The sequence below is a fragment of the Salmo trutta genome, chromosome 19 (genome assembly GCF_901001165.1).
Source record: "Salmo trutta chromosome 19, fSalTru1.1, whole genome shotgun sequence".
Lineage (NCBI taxonomy): Eukaryota > Metazoa > Chordata > Actinopteri > Salmoniformes > Salmonidae > Salmo > Salmo trutta.
Genome location: NC_042975.1, coordinates 29,903,473 through 29,921,325, shown reverse-complemented (window position 1 = coordinate 29,921,325; position 17,853 = coordinate 29,903,473). Strand labels below are relative to the sequence as shown.

The window sequence follows — 17,853 nt, the reverse complement described above, 5'->3', positions numbered from 1 at the left end:
TTTTTTTTCGTTACTTCAAATACCATGTGTTGAACGGAACTAGTGAGTCTCCAAAGTGAGTCTCCAATACCGCCGCGCAACAGATACTTGGAGGAGTGTAGTATATTTTCAAAGGACTGGCAAATAATGCAAAGTTTCAAGAGGGGTAAGCAACCCAAAAAGAAATTCAGATATTAGTTTTCATGTTTTTAATGTCTATTGACTAACATGTGGTTTGGTTAGACTAGTTGTAATAGGTTACCATATCGTTTTTGTTAGACGCATGATAACCGATACGAAGCTCCAAATAATTCACATTTCCAACAATTGTAATTACAGGGTTTGCTTTGGAGAACAGTAAAGTATACTATATGGTCTTTTTTCTTTTCACAGATGGCTGTTTTCGCAAACCATACTTTTGGAATATTCTTGGAATACAGCAAAAATACTATCTCTTTTGGACCCACTAGAACAGTCTGCCTTATGACACTTTTATTTCTGACAGACCTAATGTTCTGAAATATTTGCTGAGATGATTCAGTACTATATTGTATTTGAGATATTTATAGCTATTTTATCCATCTCTGGCAATGTATTGGTTTGCTGGGCTGTCGCCATCAACACCACTCTGAAAACCACTACGAACTACTTTTTGGTGTCTTTGGCTGTGGCAGATATTTTGGTGGGTTGCCTTGCCATCCCCTTTGCCATAACCATAAGCATCGGTATACTTTTGGACTTCTATGGATGTCTTTTCCTGGCCTGTTTTGTTTTGGTACTGACTCAAAGCTCAATTTTTAGCCTCCTTGCAGTTGCAATTGATAGATATTTGGCCGTCAAAATACCCCTCAGGTGAGTACCCTATTATGCATTTTGATAGCTAGACAAACATTGAGCGTCTGTGTTTTGTGATTTAAATGAATCAATAGCATGTACTTAGGAGTAATTAAGGAACGATACAAATAATTAACCCGATACAAATAATGTTTTTCAAGACTGACTTCAATTAGGGCTACTTTACTGACCTTATTGTATCATGCACACGTTTAAAATGGCGTTAAGAAAAAGGACAAGAACAATACAGTAGACAACACATTCACAATACAAAATCATAATAGTTAGCCTGCAAACAACTATTAATGAGTCGTTAGAATAACGTCACAAAATGGTTGTCTAAAGTGGTCAGGCCACTGTGTCATTGGCCCCTAGAGGTCTTGTCTAGTTCCGGCTCTTCCATGGGACATTTTTAGGACATTCTTGGGACGTTGTGTCATGGTCTCTTGGAAGTTTTGTCTAGTTCACGGTTTGTCCAGGGGACATCAAAAGGATGTTTTTAGGACGTTCTTGGGATGTTGTGTGTCTTGGTCCCCTGGAGGTTTTGTCTAGTTCTCTGTTTGTTCTGTGTATGTCCCTGAGGACGTTTTCAGGACGTTATGTCATGGTCCACTTGAGATTTTTGGCTAGTTCCCAGGCTTGTACCAGGGACATCCCTTAAAAAGGTTTTTGGGGCGTTCCCAGGACATCATTTTTGCCTGTCATCGGGACGGCTCGTGATGGTCACAGGGGAATGTTCTCGGGACGTCAGTGTAAACCACGTCAGAACGTTTTTAGGATGTTGCCAGGACATTCAGTGTACCAGTTGTCAGGACGTATGGACCCAAAAGAACGTTCTTTAAGAAATACATCTTCCTACCGACCTACCTGGGTATGCCCACTGATTTCATTACACATCACCATTTGTTACTGTTGCTGAGCCCATTATGGCTGTGATTGGTGAACCACCAATCCATTCAGTGGTCTTTGTCTGTTGGCAAGGTTAGGGACATACACACAAACAACCCGTCTTACAAACAGTGATCACATTAGCATCTTTGACATACATGATTACATTGTGCATGTTCAGACATGTACAGTAATCATTCTTCACCATGTTGTTATCTGGGATTTTAACTGCATTTCTATCATCCCTCTATGCCACCGTGTCTGTGTCTATAACTATTGCTACACTTTGGGCTCTATTCAATCTGTATTGCTGAAGCGATAGAAATTTAAAGGTAATTTCCGATTGAGCCGACATATGCAGCGTTTACCGTATCTGCTATTGTGGGAACATTGCCTATACATTTTAATCACCCTGTAATGCTGAACTTCCACAATATGGATTGAATAAAGCCCTTTGTTTGAACTTGCTCTCTTAGACATACAGTACCAGTCAGAAGTTTGGACACACCTACTCAAGGGCTTTCTACATTGTAGAATAATAGTGAAGACATCAAAACACATATGGAATCATGTAGTAACCAAAAAAGTGTTAAACAGATCTACAAATATTTTATATTTTAGAAATATCAAACCTGTCACAAATTATTGTCTTATTTCCTGCAGGCGGGTGCCCTATACCTGCACCCAGATGGGAGTAGTTAAAAGTCCATGGGTCTTAATGGATTTTGTGAGCCTTGCGGAGGGCCCTGACAAAGATCTCAACCAGGCCTGTCTGTCTGACTCCAAGTACCTTGCTTGCTGTGGTGATAATCCTTCTCAGCATGTTCTTCTGACTGACAGTGGCATGACCAAACCAACAAACAATGCAAAAAGTTAAAATACTCTAAATGAAATATTTGTAAAACAGAGTCTGTATAGTACAGTCAACATGAAAAGAGACCCGTGTCTCTGCTGACCCTTTTTATAAGGGCACAAGGCGAGACCCAGATGCAGACACGGGAGGCAGATGGTTTGAGTCTTTGATATTTATTAATAATCCAAAAGGGGTAGGCAAGAGACAGGTCATGGACAGGCAAAAGGTCAAAACCAGTTCAGAGTCCAGGAGGTACAGTGTGGCAGGCAGGCTCGAGGTCAGGGCAGGCAAAATAGTCAGGCAGGCGGGTAGAGTCCAGAAAACAGGCAAGGGTCAAAACCGGGAGGACTAGCAAAAGAGAATAGAAAAGGCAGGAGCACAGGGGAAAAACACACTGGTTGACTTGGAACATACAAGACAAACTGGCACAGAGAGACAGAAAACACAGGAATAAATACCTAGGGGATAATGGGGAAGATGGGTGACACCTGGAGGGGGTGGAGACAAGCACAAGGACAGGTGAAACAGATCAGGGTGTGACACTTTTTGTAGATCAGGCCTGCACATTTACTCCACTGAATCTTATTGTCCAACAGGACACCCAGATATTTGTATTCAACTACAAACTCTATGTCCTGACCTCTGATAGATGTTGCAGGGGTGGGTGTTGTCTGCTTCCTGAAATCTATACACGTCTTTGGTCTTGTTGGTTTTGAGGACAAAGTGTGATTCATCACACCACTCTACAAAGTCATTTAGAATTGGGCCATGGTGTTCATCATCATAATGCAACAGGCTGATCAGGGCAGTGTCATCAGCAAACTTGATGAGGTGTCTGTCAGGATGGGAAAGTACAGAAAGTGTACAGGACTGAACACAAAACACATCCATGTGGGGAGCCTGTGTTGGTGGGGATTTTTTGTCTGACACATGGGGACCCACCTTTCAGTTTATTTATTTGTCCCGCAGTAACAAGGTTTCCATCCAACCTTTTTATGCAAGTAAAATACAGGTTGGATAAGAAATGTCACTACAGGCCTGATGGAAACAGCTAATTTGTCAGTAAACTTTCCAAATGCCGACATAACAAAATACCCTAGACAAGGTGTGATCTTTCTGTGTCTGTAAAATGTATTATGCAGCAATGGCGATGGAAATGCCTTTATGCACAAATATTGATATAATATCCATCAAATCGAAGTAAACTTGGTAGATAGATTCTGTGGTCCTCCCACTACGATTTTGGAAAGAATGCAGTTTATTAGGCTACAGATGAAATAAATGATGATGAACTTCACAAGGTGGTGAAGGTGCGCGTGGTGATTAATGCTCCTTTCTACTAAATATTGAGGGTCTTATTCTGGAGACATGATGATCCATACTTGGCTGCAGTTTGACAAATACAAATAATCTAGTTTTTTCCCCCATAATAATGTCATCATGTAGGCCGCACTGTATCAGTGAGCTGTTGGCTAGAGCGCACGTGCCAAGACCAGAGTGGACACATTCGCTATGTAATGCAACATTTTTTGTGACAAAACCATCAGTAGAGTTGAACGTGATGGAAACCAATTTAACTTGTATTTTTTATTTGGTGCATGGGAATTTAACCGCTAACGTTATTTTTATGTGCACTACGTCATTATCTGTATGCAACAAGTAAATTTGAGGGAAAGACATATCTAGTGGGAAAATGTGCATATTATTTTTATGCAGATTTTGGAATATTCACATGAAAATCTGTTGCCAATTGGATGGAAACCTAGCTACTGCAATAGAAACTGTCAATTTGAACCAATTTAGGAGATGCCATGCCTTGATTTATAATTATAATAATCCATAAATCAAGGTAAACTTTTACTTGTAATCAGTGGTATAGAAGTGATGTCTCTGTTCAAAATAGAAAATATGTTTATGTCTGTACTGATATGGTTTAGGCCTAATTCAGTAGTCTTGAAAAGATGTGAGAGAAGGACATTAGCGGTTAACATTTTACTTCAGGCCTACAGCCTTGGGGCCAATAAAAGTCTGGGGCACTGAATAAATGTTATAAAAATAAGGCAATGTAAAATAGGCCTTAGTTGAGACCAGTTATTAAGCCTGCGGTCCGATAATCATATGACCGTGGTTCATCCAGAATGCCCCTCCTTGTGCTGCACTAATATTTCCAAAGACAAAGCAACTTAAAAAATCTGCAGTCGAAGTAGATCACAAGTCATTTAGGCGTACAGGCTACAACACACCACACAGACCAACACATTCCTGGGGGTTTCTTTCGTGACTGTTAATCTTCATTGTGTAGATAACCCTAGGCATATACTTTCAGTAGGCCTATAAAAACCTATGTTATAGTGTGGGGGGCACTGGGCTCTGGCTTGTTTTTTGATAGGTCATGGGTGCCTGAAGAGACATAGGAAAAGATGCTGTAGATCATTGGAATAGCAGCTGTAGATGTCACTTCCTAACCAGGAAAGGGGTCATTTTATTTTTAAATTATTGTAGTCAGTCAGGACGTGGCAGGGGTGTGTTTGTTTTGTGTGTTTCGTTTTTTTGGGGGGTTATGTTCTATGTTAATATATTTCTATGTTTGTTCTAGTTCTTATATTTCTATATTTAGTTTATTGGGCTGACCTTCAATTGGAGGCAGCTGTTTCTCGTTGCCTCTAATTGAAGGTCCTATTTAGTTGGGGTGTTTTTCCATGGGTTTTGTGGGTAGTTGTTCCGTGTATAGCTGTGAGCCATACAGGACTGTTTTTCGGCGTTGTTTTTGTAATAGTGTTTTGTTTTCCATCTAATAAAATAAGATGAGTATTCATATACCCGCTGCGTTTTGGTCCACCTTTTACGACGCATATGACAGTAGATCATTTTTGCAAGGTTGTAATGGCATATTGATGTACACCTTGAGGCACCGCCCATGGTACACTTTAAAGGGCGCTATAGTAGATCAGACCTTTCTCTCCCTCTCAGAGTCAGAGACAATGGCTGGGCCCACTGGATCGATACCTAGCCGGCTGGCCTCAGTGTCATCTTATTGATATAGAGCTGGAGGCGGCAGAGGGGCACACTGGTGGTGGCACACAGTCTGCCAGCCTGGCAGCCCAATGACAGAGGAGACAAATTGGTTCAGATAGAGAACAAAAATCTTTGCATCTTCTGTCTCACAAGACAAGAACTGGGACATCAGCTGGGTATTTATTTTGAAATTGCAGTTTATCAGCATAAAGTATGACTAAGGTCAGGAGTTTCCCTGTGGCTCAGTTGGTAGAGGATGGTGTTTGCAACGTCAGCATGGTGTGTGCAATGCCAGGGTTGTGGGTTCGATTCCCATGGGGGGCCCGTACCAAAAAAAAAATGCATGAAATGAAATGTATGCATTCACTACTGTAAGTCGCTTTGGATAAGAGTGTCTGCTAAATGACTAAAATGTAAAAATGAGTTTCTCCTGCTCACAGGACTCCAGAGGCCTAATTGGTCTTGTAGCCAGGAGGAAAACTAAAGGCCCTAACTAGACGTGGCCACCTAAAGTAACAGTGAGGACACAGAGGAGGCCAGTTTTGCAGAGTCAAACCACACAGACTTTAAGAACTCCACTTGTTATCAAGTTATGTAAGAAACACTAACAACGGTAAATGAAATTGTCAGGTGCGTCATAAAAAGTGGACCAAAACGCAGCGGGTATATGGATACTCATCTTTTATTAGAAGGAAACCAAAACAAAACACTTACACAAAAACAACGACGAAAAACAGTCCTGTAAGGCTACACAGCTATACATGAACTACCCACAAAACCCATGGACAACACCCCTACTAAATAGGACCTTCAATTAGAGGCAACGAGGAACAGCTGCCTCCAATTGAAGGTCAACCCAATAAACTAAACATAGAAATAGAAGAACTAGAACAAACAGAAATATATTAACATAGAACTCAACCCCCCAAAATAACCGAAACACAAAACAAACACACCCCTGCCACGTCCTGACCGACTACAATAACAAAATGACCCCTTTACTGGTCAGGACGTGACAGTAATAACAACGGTAAATGGAATAACGGTAAATGGAATAACACCTGTAAATGGAATAACTTTTCTATTTGTAATAATTTTTTTTAAATAAATCCATTAAATGTAATAACTTGCCGGTTAAGCGTAATAAAAGGTTTAACGGTAAACGTAATAACTTTTCCCGCTAAATGTAAAAATTTACATTAACCGGTGAGTAACAACTTTATGAATAATGTAATAACTTCAATAACATTCAAAAATATATGTTTTTATGTACTACTTCCCTCAATTTGATGCACATACCACCCCTACTGCCAATCACATCACAGACAAACTCATGCACATCATACAAGAATTCTCATAGAGACACACACAAGCACACATTGTAATGTACACACAAGCACGCACACACATATCCGGGTAACACTTTACTTGATTATTATTAACTAAGCTTATTTTTACATTATCCGGTGGGTATTACATTAGGTCAGTAGCAACTGTTTTGATGAATAACATAATAACTTCAACCGATCATGTAATAACATACCAAAATCAATGTCTTCATGTATAATTTCCCTTATTTTGATGGACGTGGAATAGTCCCAAAACTGCAAAACCCATCAGTCTGGCACTCCAGGCAAGATCAAGCAAACGCTAAAAGTATTTGAACGATTTCAAATCTGGAGGTCAGATCTGGATGGCACCAGGGCTATTGGTGTCATTTTAACATGTTGAGTGAATGCCTGAAACCTGAAGACTTGCATTAGCTCCACAAGCTCACACCTTGGCTTCAGCTCAACAGAGGCTATCAAAGTCTTGTGCTGCGCAGAACTAAACCAGTCAGTAATACCAGCAACCATCAAGCTCAATTCAACCAGGTTTTTCTAATATAAAATAACTTATAATACTATAATGAACATATGATTGACGTTTTGTAACGGGCGTCATAAGGATTGGACCAAGGTGCAGCGGGAATGTGTATTCTCATCTTCTTTATTAAATCAAAAGAAGGAAAAACAAACAAATCACGTATACAAAACAACGAACGACAATAAACAGTCCTGTCAGGTGCACAGACACAAAACAACTTCCCACAAACCCCCATAGCACAAACACCCCTATACATAGGACTTTCAATCAGAGGCAACGAGGAACAGCTGCCTCCAATTGAAGGTCAATCAACAAACCCTAAACATAGAAGTAGAAAACTAAACTGAACATAGAAAAACACTAACTTAGAACATAGACCAAAAACCCCGGAACACTCTAAACAAACACCCCTCTTACATAAGTACATAGCCCCACAAACCCCAAACCACATAAAACAAACACCCCCTGCCATGTCCTGACCAAACTACACTAACAAATAACCCCTTTTCTGGTCAGGACGTGACAGTAACCCCCCCCCCCAAAGCTGCAGACCCCGGATGCACCTAAAACAACAAAACCTAATTCAATAACTGTAAACACAAACAACAAAATAATCCCCAACTAAAGGGAGGGTGGCCACCGTCAGTTCTTGTGCTACACCCCCCCCCCCCCCCCCCCCCAACTACGGAGGTGGCTCAGGCTCCTGGCCTTACTCCCCAACCTACCCTGTCCACCCCCGCTAAATACTCATTAAACTTTACCCCTCCCGAAGTCTCTGGGCTATGGCGCATCGCTGAAGACCTCAGGCTTATGTGCGTCGCTGGAGACCTCGGGCTGAAGGGCGACTCTGGCTGCGCCGATTCCGGACTGTAGGGCGACTCTGGCTGCGCCGATTCCGGACTGTGGGCCGTCTCTCTCGGCTCCGGACTGTGGGCCGTCTCTCTCGGCTCCGGACTGTGGGCCGTCTCTCTCGGCTCCGGACTGTGGGCCGTCTCTCTCGGCTCCGGACTGTGGGCCGTCTCTCTCGGCTCCGGACTGTGGGCCGTCTCTCTCGGCTCCGGACTGTGGGCCGTCTCTCTCTACGGGGCACTGTCGCCGGACACTCTGGACGGGGCACTGTCGCCGGACACTCTGGACGGGGCACTGTCGCCGGACACTCTGGACGGGGCACTGTCGCCGGACACTCTGGACGGGGCACTGTCGCCGGACACTCTGGACGGGGCACTGTCGCCGGACACTCTGGACGGGGCACTGTCGCCGGACACTCTGGACAAGGCACTGTCGCCGGAAGCTCTGGACGGGGACTGCGTACTGAAGACCTGATGCATGGGGCTGGCTTAGGAAGTGCCAGACTAGGGACACGCACCACAGGGCTAGTGCGAGGAGCAGGACGAGCTGGACTGGGCTGACGCACTGGAGGCCTAGTGCGTGGGGCTGGTAGTGGAGGTACCAGACTGGAGACACGCAACCCAAGGCTAGTGCGAGGAGCGGGAACAGGACATCCTGGACTGGGCTGTCGTACTGAAGGCCTGGTGCGTGGTGCTGGCTTTGGAGACGCCAGACTGGAGACACGCACCTCAGGGCTAGTGCGGAGAGCGGGAACAGGATACACTGGGCCGTGAAGGCGCACTGGCGGTCTCGAGCGCAGGACTGGCACCACCCTTACTGCTGGGTGCCCGCTTCCCCCCGGCAAATGCAGGACGCTGGCACCGAGCATACCGGCCTGCGGATGCTTGACCTCGACGGCGTGCGCATCACCCCATAGCACGGGACCTGACCAGTACCGGGGAGTTGGCTTACCAACCCTGGCCCAGCCAAACTACCCGTGTGCCCCCCCCAAAAAAATGTTTTGGGGCTGCCTCTCAGGCTTCCATGCCAACCGTGTTCCAGCAAAACACTCCCGGTCCTCTCCAGCCTTCCTCCATGGTCCCTCTCCAGCTAAGATCTCCCAGGTCCACGACTCCCGATAGCTCCTCTCCAGCTCCTTACCACGCTGCTTGGTCCGTTGGTGGTGGGTAGTTCTGAAACGGGCGTCGTAAGGATTGGACCAAGGTGCAGCGGGAACGTGTATACTCATCTTCTTTATTAAATCAAAAGAAGGAAAAACAAACAAATCACGTATACAAAACAACGAACGACACTAAACAGTCCTGTCAGGTGCACAGACACAAAGCAACTTCCCACAAACCCCCATAGCACAAACACCCCTATACATAGGACCTTCAATCAGAGGCAACGAGGAACAGCTGCCTCCAATTGAAGGTCAATCAACAAACCCTAACCATAGAAGTAGAAAACTAGACTGAACATAGAAAAACACTAACCTAGAACATAGAACAAAAACCCCAGAACACTCTAAACAAACACCCCTCTTACATAAGTACATAGCCCCACAAACCCCGAACCACATAAAACAAACACCCCCTGCCACGTCCTGACCAAACTACACTAACAAATAACCCCTTTTCTGGTCAGGACGTGACACGTTTAATGTGTTATGAAAGTTAGGGTGAATGATACTGCAACATTCATGAAGGGGTTATGAATGATTTCATAAAGATTTTATCAATGCATATGTATACCCCCTTTGGTGTACTGGTATATTCGCGTACATACAGACTCAACCTGTATTACAAACACACAGGAACAGGAACAAAATAACACACACACATATTCAGACAACATTTTATTTAAATATAAAAGTCTATTGTATAATGGAAACATGTATTTTTGTTGTTACCGTACCCACCAAAGACAGAACAGGGTCAGCCTTTCCCTCGTAGCAGGGTGCAAAGTGCCTTACACATGGCCACCAAGGCAGTAGGGGATAGCACCTGAAATGTGATGTAGGTGTAATTAAACTTGTCTGAGACCTAAAGATTTGTGTAAGCTCCCTGCTCTAATGCCTACGTTTAAATTTAGCAGGGTAAAAGTATTGTGGCCTGCAGGAGACCTAGGTAAGACACCAGTCTGTCCCATTGATGCTGGGACCTGAATAGGTACAGTACCGTTCAAAAGTTTTAGAACACCTACTCATTCAAGAGTTTTTCTTTATTTTTACTATTTTCTACATTGTAGAATAATAGTGAAGACATCAAAACTATGAAATAACACATATGGAATCATGAGGTAGCCAAAAAAGTGTTAAACAAATCAAAATATATTTTATATTTGAGATTATTCAAAGTAGCCACCCTTTGCCTTCATGACATCTTTGCACACTCTTGGCATTCTCTCAACCAGCTTCACCTGGAATGCTTTTCCAACTGTCTTGAAGGAGTTCCCACATATGCTGAGCACTTGTTGTCTGCTTTTCCTTCACTCTGTGGTCCGACTCATCCCAAACCATCTCAATTTGGTTGAGGTCAGGGGATTGTGGAGGCCAGGTCATCTGATGCAGCACTCCATCACTCTCCTTCTTGGTAAAATAGCCCTTACACAGCCTGGAGGTGTGATGGGTCATTGTCCTGTTGAAGAACAAATTATAGTCCCACTAAGCACAAACCAGATGGGATAGCTTATCGCTGCAGAATGCTGTGGTAGCCATGCTGGTTGAGTGTGCCTTGAATTCTAAATAAATCACAGACAGTGTCACCAGCAAAGCACGCCCACACCATCACACCTCCTTGTCCATGCTTCACTGTTGGAAATACACATGCTGAGATCATCGTTTCACCCGTTCACCCACACTACACACAAAGACACGGCGGTTGGAACCAAAAATCTCCAATTGGACTCCAGACCAAAGGACAAATTTCCACCGGTCTAATGTCCATTGTTCATGTTTCTTGGCATAAGCAAGTCTCTTCTTCTTATTGGTGTCCTGTAGGAGTGGTTTATTTGCAGCAATTCAACCATGAAGACCTGATTCACACAGTCACAGTTGATGTGTCTGTTACTTGAACTCTGTGAAGCATTTATTTGGACTGCAATTTCTGAGGCTGGTAACTATAATGAACTTATCCTCTGCAGCAGAGGTAACTCTGGGTCTTCCTTTCCTGTGTTCTTTTACCAAATAGGGCTATCTTCTGTATACCACCCCTACCTTGTCACAACACAACTGATTGGCTCAAACGCATTAAGAAGGAAAGAAATTCCACAAATGAACTTTTAACAAGGCAGACCTGTTAATTGAAATGCATTCCAGGTGACCACCTCCTGAACCTTTGTGCCCAGGGATGTTTTTAGGACACTCTTGGGACATTGTGTCATGATCCCCTGGAGGTTTTGTCTAGTTCCTAGTTGGTCCCGGGACATCACTGAGGACATTTTTAGGACGTTCTTGCGACATTGTGTCATGGTCCCCTGAAGTTCCCCAGGACGTTCTTGTGACATTGTGTCATGGTCCCCTGAAGTTCCCCAGGATGTTCTTGCGACATTGTGTCATGGTCCCCTGAAGTTCCCCAGGATGTTCTTGCGACATTGTGTCATGGTCCCCTGAAGTTCCCCAGGACGTTCTTGCGACATTGTGTCATGGTCCCCTGAAGTTCCCCAGGACGTTCTTGTGACATTGTGTCATGGTCCCCTGAAGTTCCCCAGGATGTTCTTGTGACATTGTGTCATGGTCCCCTGAAGTTCCCCAGGACGTTCTTGTGACATTGTGTCATGGTCCCCTGAAGTTCCCCAGGACGTTCTTGTGACATTGTGTCATGGTCCCCTGAAGTTCCCCAGGATGTTCTTGTGACATTGTGTCATGGTCCCCTGAAGTTCCCCAGGACGTTCTTGTGACATTGTGTCATGGTCCCCTGAAGTTCCCCAGGATGTTCTTGTGACATTGTGTCATGGTCCCCTGAAGTTCCCCAGGATGTTCTTGGAGGTATTTGTCACGTGATTGTCCCAGGTGTTCCAGGTGATGACATGTTAAATAATAATAACTGTATAAATAAACATACAATGTAATTTATGTCAAATATATAGGTTAAAAGCACTGTGTGTGTCCCTAGTATTGCCAAAAGAGCTGTGAATGGATCAGTGGTTCACCAATCAGGGCCTTGACGGGCTTGGCAACAGTAACAAGGGGTGAGGTGTAATGAAACTAGGGTCTGTGTGCCCTAGGTACAATACTTTTTTCTGAGGGGGGGTGACATCCCCGGGACAAACCGGGAACTAGACAAAACCTCCAGGGGACCATGACACATTGTGGGGCGTCCTCATTATTGTTTGCAGGGAACTATTGGAGATTACGTGTGTGTGTGTGTGTGTGTGTGTGTGTGTGTGTGTGTGTGTGTGTGTGTGTGTGTGTGTGTGTGTGTGTGTGTGTGTGTGTGTGTGTGTTTACATTTGTGGGCTTGTAGAGTCTCTATGTATGAGTATTCCTGTATGATGTGCATAAGTTTGTTTGTGTTGTAATTGGCAGTGGGTGGTGGTATGTGCATGAAATTGACTGAAGTACCACATTTTTTATTTTATTTTGGTATGGTATTACATCATTGGTTGACGTTATTACATTATACACTTAAAAAGATGTTACTCACCAGTTAATGTAATAACCACCGATTAATGTAATAACTTATTACATTTACCGGGAAAAAGTTTACGTTCAGTATTTTTTTACGTTTAGGTTGCTTGTAAACATTATTATTTGTTTCATCCTTCCAACTACAAGTCCCAGTACGACATATCACTTTACATTTATATTTTATCCAAATTTGACCGAAGTCATGTTGGAAAAGCGTTGGGAAAAGTGACGTAAAGAGGAGCACTACAGAGCAGGAGTGAAGCCACTGTCCACATAAGACCCACATCATATACCGAGTCCTCCTATTGCTTTTGAAAAAATATGTTGGCACTCTGAAGCCAACTTAAATCGAGGTATAATGGCAAACACAAACATTAGCTACCATGATATCCTGCAAGTTATATCGGCCAATAAAGATCAGGCAGTTCAGCAAAAATAAAGACATACAGTTGAAGTCGGAAGTTTACATACACCTTAGCCAAATACATTTAAACTCCGTTTTTCACAATTCCTGACATTTAATCCCAGTAAAAATGACCTGTCTTAGGTCAGTTAGGATCACCACTTTATTTTAAGAATGTGAAATGTCAGAATAATAGTAGAGAGAATGATTTATTTCAGCTTGTATTTCTTTCATCACATTCCCAGTGGGTCAGAATTTGTCACGATTTCCGCCGAAGTTGGCTCCTCTCCTTGCTCGGCGGTCGACGTCACCGGCTTTCTAGCCATCGCCGCTCCATTTTTCATTGTTCCATTTGTTTTGTCTTGTTCCCTGCACACCTGGTTGACATTCCTTAATCACACTGCATGTATTTATTCTTCTGTTCCCCCCCATGTCTTTGTGTGAAATAGATTTTGTTACGTGTTGTGTGTGTACGTGCCAGGCTGGGTTTTTCCCCGTTATTCCATGGTATTCTCACGAGGGATGTTTATCGTAAAACATTTGATAATTTTTTGGGCTGTTTCGCGCCTTGCACTTTTACCTTTGGCTGGAGGTTTTGACTCAGTGCCGTCTGTCTGTTTTATTGCCTCTGCCTAAATAAAGTGTGCGCCTGTTCACAACTCTCTGCTCTCCTGCACCTGACTTCTCCACCAGTAGCGCACACCTTGACAGAAGTTTACATACACTCAATTAGTATTTGGTAGCATTGCCTTTAAATTGTTTAACTTGGGTCAAGCGTTTCGGGTAGCCTTCCACAAGCTTCCCACAATAAGTTGGGTGAATTTTGGCCCATTCCTCCTGACAGAGCTGGTGTAACTGAGTCAGGTTTGTAGGCCTCCTTGCTCACACACGCTTTTTCAGTTCTGCCCACACATTTTCTGTAGGATTGAGGTCAGGGCTTTGTGATGGCCACTCCAATACCTTGACTTCGTTGTCCTTAAGCCATTTTGCCACAACTCTGGAAGTATGCTTGGGGTCATTGTCCATTTGGAAGACCCATTTGCGAACAAGCTTTAACTTCCTGACTGATGTCTTGAGATGTTGCTTCAATATATCCACATAATTTTCCTACCTCATGATGCCATCTATTTTGTGAAGTGGACCAGTCCCTCCTGCAGCAAAGCACCCCCACAACATGATCCTGAAACCCCCGTGCTTCACGGTTGGGATGGTGTTCTTCGGCTTGCAAGCCTCCCCCTTTTTCCTCCAAACATAACGATGGTCATTATGGCCAAACAGTTCTATTTTTGTTTCATCAGACCAGAGGACGTTTCTCCAAAAAGTACGATCTTTGTCCCCATGTGCAGTTGCAAACCGTATTCTGGCTTTTTTTATGGCGGTTTTGGAGCAGTGGCTTCTTCCTTGCTGAGTGGCCTTTCAGGTTATGTCGATATAGGACTCGTTTTACTGTGGATATAGATACTTTTGTACGTCTTTCCTCCAGCATTTTCACAAGGTCCTTTGCTGTTGTTCTGGGATTGATTTGCACTTTTCGCACCAAAGTACATTCATCTCTAGGAGACAGAACGTGTCTCATTCCTGAGCGGTATGACGGCTGCGTGGTCCTATGGTGTTTATACTTACGTACTATTGTTTGTACAGATGAACGTGGTACCTTCAGGCGTTTGGAAATTGCTCCCAATGATGAACCAGACTTGTGGAGGTCTACACATTTTTTTCTGAGGTCTTGGCTGATTTCTTTTGATTTTCCCATGATGTCAAGCAAAGAGGCACTGAGTTTGAAGGAAGGCCTTGAAATACATCCACTGGTACACCTTAAATTGACTCAAATGATGTCAGTTAGCGTGGAATTGTGATACAGTGAATTATAAGTGAAATAATCTGTCTGTAAACAATTGTTGGAAAAATGACGTGTCATGCACAAAGTAGATGTTCTAACCAACTTGCCAAAACTATAGTTGTTAACAAGAAATTTGTGGAGTGGTTGAAAAACGAGTTTTTATGACTCCAACCTAAGTGTATGTAAAGTTCCGACTTCAACTGTACCTTGAAATAAACAATGACATGAATCAGTATTTGACCATTCATTTCTACAAAACATGCAGTATTCTGTTGATTGAGTTGTTGTAGCTTACTTGCTAGCTAGCTAGATTATTCCATTCCCAAACACCATGCTAGATCTGTATGGTGCAAGTGGGCCAGTTAGTTTTGTATGGCCCGGTGCACTTAGATAGCTGACTATCTTTGTTTTTATCATCTACTAGCAACATAATATGACAAAACTCTTTGGGCACTTTAGTACCAATTTACCCAATTCAACTCCATCATCACCAAAGTCGCCCGCCGACATACTGTAACGTCGGTGGTCAGTGCACAGAACCTGTTTTTAGCCTCAGATTCATGGTGACTCCACTGTTGGTAGTCATCGTAATCATTTGGTACAAAGTAGGACCCGCATATGACTGAAGCGCTAGGGGATTTCCTGACCCAGTCTGCCCGAATTGGTCCGACTTTCTACCCATCTTCTTGCATTTCGATCAAACATGCCGGTTAACAGTGCACTGCAGCCACCACCAGGCTGTTCCTTTCTTGACGAGAAAGCAGCAATTTATTGTTGGTAAATTAATTTTTGATAAATGTAATTTAAATTGTGAAAATAGAAGTGTAAAATGTGTTTATTTTTTAAAACTTTTGCATAAAGACTGTTTCGATGAAATATCATCAATCTACATTGTTAGATTTGTGGAAATATATCGTGCAACCTGCCCTTTAAGGCAAACTGCTGCTTTTCCATTTACAGATGTTTCCCAAGAATGTCCTCAATCAGTCAAATTTTCTTTACCCTTCCCAGTATGTTATTCCCATTATTCCCTTCATGGGTAAAGAGTCAGACTATTCCTCAGGGGGTGTTAATAAAAGGACATCTCATCATCATATACAGAAAGGTTGCTGCACAATGCCAGCAAATGCATCATATAGTTTCATAACAACATTCCTTTTTAGAAATCCAGACGGATTTAAACATCCCTTTTTACGGTTTTCCCCTTTACCCCAGACCCACATCACACACGTGGCAATGAGAAAGGTATATGGTCAGCTCAAATGACTCTACTCTAGCCATTTCCTTAGTTTGTGTATGTGTTTGTGAGTGTGTGACTGTGCATTTGTGTGTGTCTGAGCCTTAGTCTTGTGGGACTGTGGTTCCCTCAGAACAGACTGTTTTCACAGCTGGCTCTGGTGGAAGGGAAAAGGCAGACTCAAATGCTTCAAACCATGAGAGATGGAGCTCTGCTCTGCACCTTCTGATAACACTAATACACACCCGTTTTAGAGCCTTTGTTTCCTTTTCATGTTTCTCAGAAAGAGACAAACTATTTATGTATTTTCTTCCACCAACACCATACCGTTTGAAGGGAAAGATCCAATAGCATAACCTCTGGCTATCCATGTTCCAAGAGTTAACAAACCTGCCAGGGCTTTCTTCACCTACCTGTCTCTCACCAACAGTCTCTTCACTTCATGTTCTCAGGCCCCACATGTTTCTCTATGCTCAGAAAGAACCAGTGATGTGTCCTTGAAAAAATGTTTTCCTCTGCTAATGAGACTAAACTGTTTTTTAAAGGCTTTTTTCAGAAGGATGGTATTGCCAAACTAAGTGTGTGGACTTGCCACTATTGAGCCCCAAACACTGTCAGGCTGTCATTTTGGCTTTTGCAGTTGTTTCAGGCAACAGGTCTTTCTTACTACATGAATGTCATCACACATAACAGATATATGATGTAAATACAGCAACAAAGAGTGTAAATAGTAAGAAGAAACCACTCCTCACCACCTTTATCTATCACAATTCTGCAACATATTGAAGGAAATTCACACATGTTGTTTGTACAAAACCATAAAGCCAAGCCTCATACACACCAGCATTATTCATAGTTTCCATCCAAGCAATACATTCACTGTATGGCTCTGGGTTGCATTAAAGTGTTGATGATACTTCCATTCACCAGACCAGATTCCACCTGAGAGTCGTACTGTTAGGCCTACTCTCATCCAGAGTGACAGCAGAATGTGCTCACTTGTGTTAACAACATGTGGCACCTCATCGCCATGAATCCAAGCCTCTACATTCTGGTATGACTGTACTAGTTTGGTCTGTGGCTACAGATAATATCACACATCTCACATAGAGATATCACACTCTCAAATCTCTTGAGACGATCTATAAGAACTGCTGGTGCTATGCCATGTGAGGGCAGGATATTTGCATAATCAAAGTGATATTTGATTTGCATAATCAAAGTGTAGGCTAATGCAAATAGTCTGGTTAGCCATTTGACTAGATGTTCAGGAGTCTTATGGCTTGGGGGTAGAATCATGAGGTTGCCACTGGGTCAAAGAGAAACATCTGTTCCCCTTGAGGCTATACTGTGGACATCTCTGTTTGAGGCTATACTGTGGACATCTCTGAGACTATACTGTGGACATCTCTGTTTGAGGCTATACTGTGGACATCTCTGTTTGAGGCTATACTGTGGACATCTCTGAGACTATACTGTG

The 17,853-nt window shown here is 43.1% G+C and overlaps 1 protein-coding gene across 1 annotated transcript in view; it reads left to right on the top strand.

Annotated features, from left to right (window-relative positions):
• Window positions 1–532: 532 nt before the first annotated feature.
• adora2b (adenosine A2b receptor) overlaps window positions 533–17,853 on the top strand; it is a gene marked incomplete at its 5' end in the record, with an annotated part of 29,588 nt that continues 12,267 nt past the window's right edge. Inside the window, one exon of the mRNA XM_029701871.1 lies at window positions 533–831. Coding sequence (XP_029557731.1) covers window positions 533–831 — 299 coding nt within the window. The remainder of the gene's footprint in view (window positions 832–17,853) is intronic.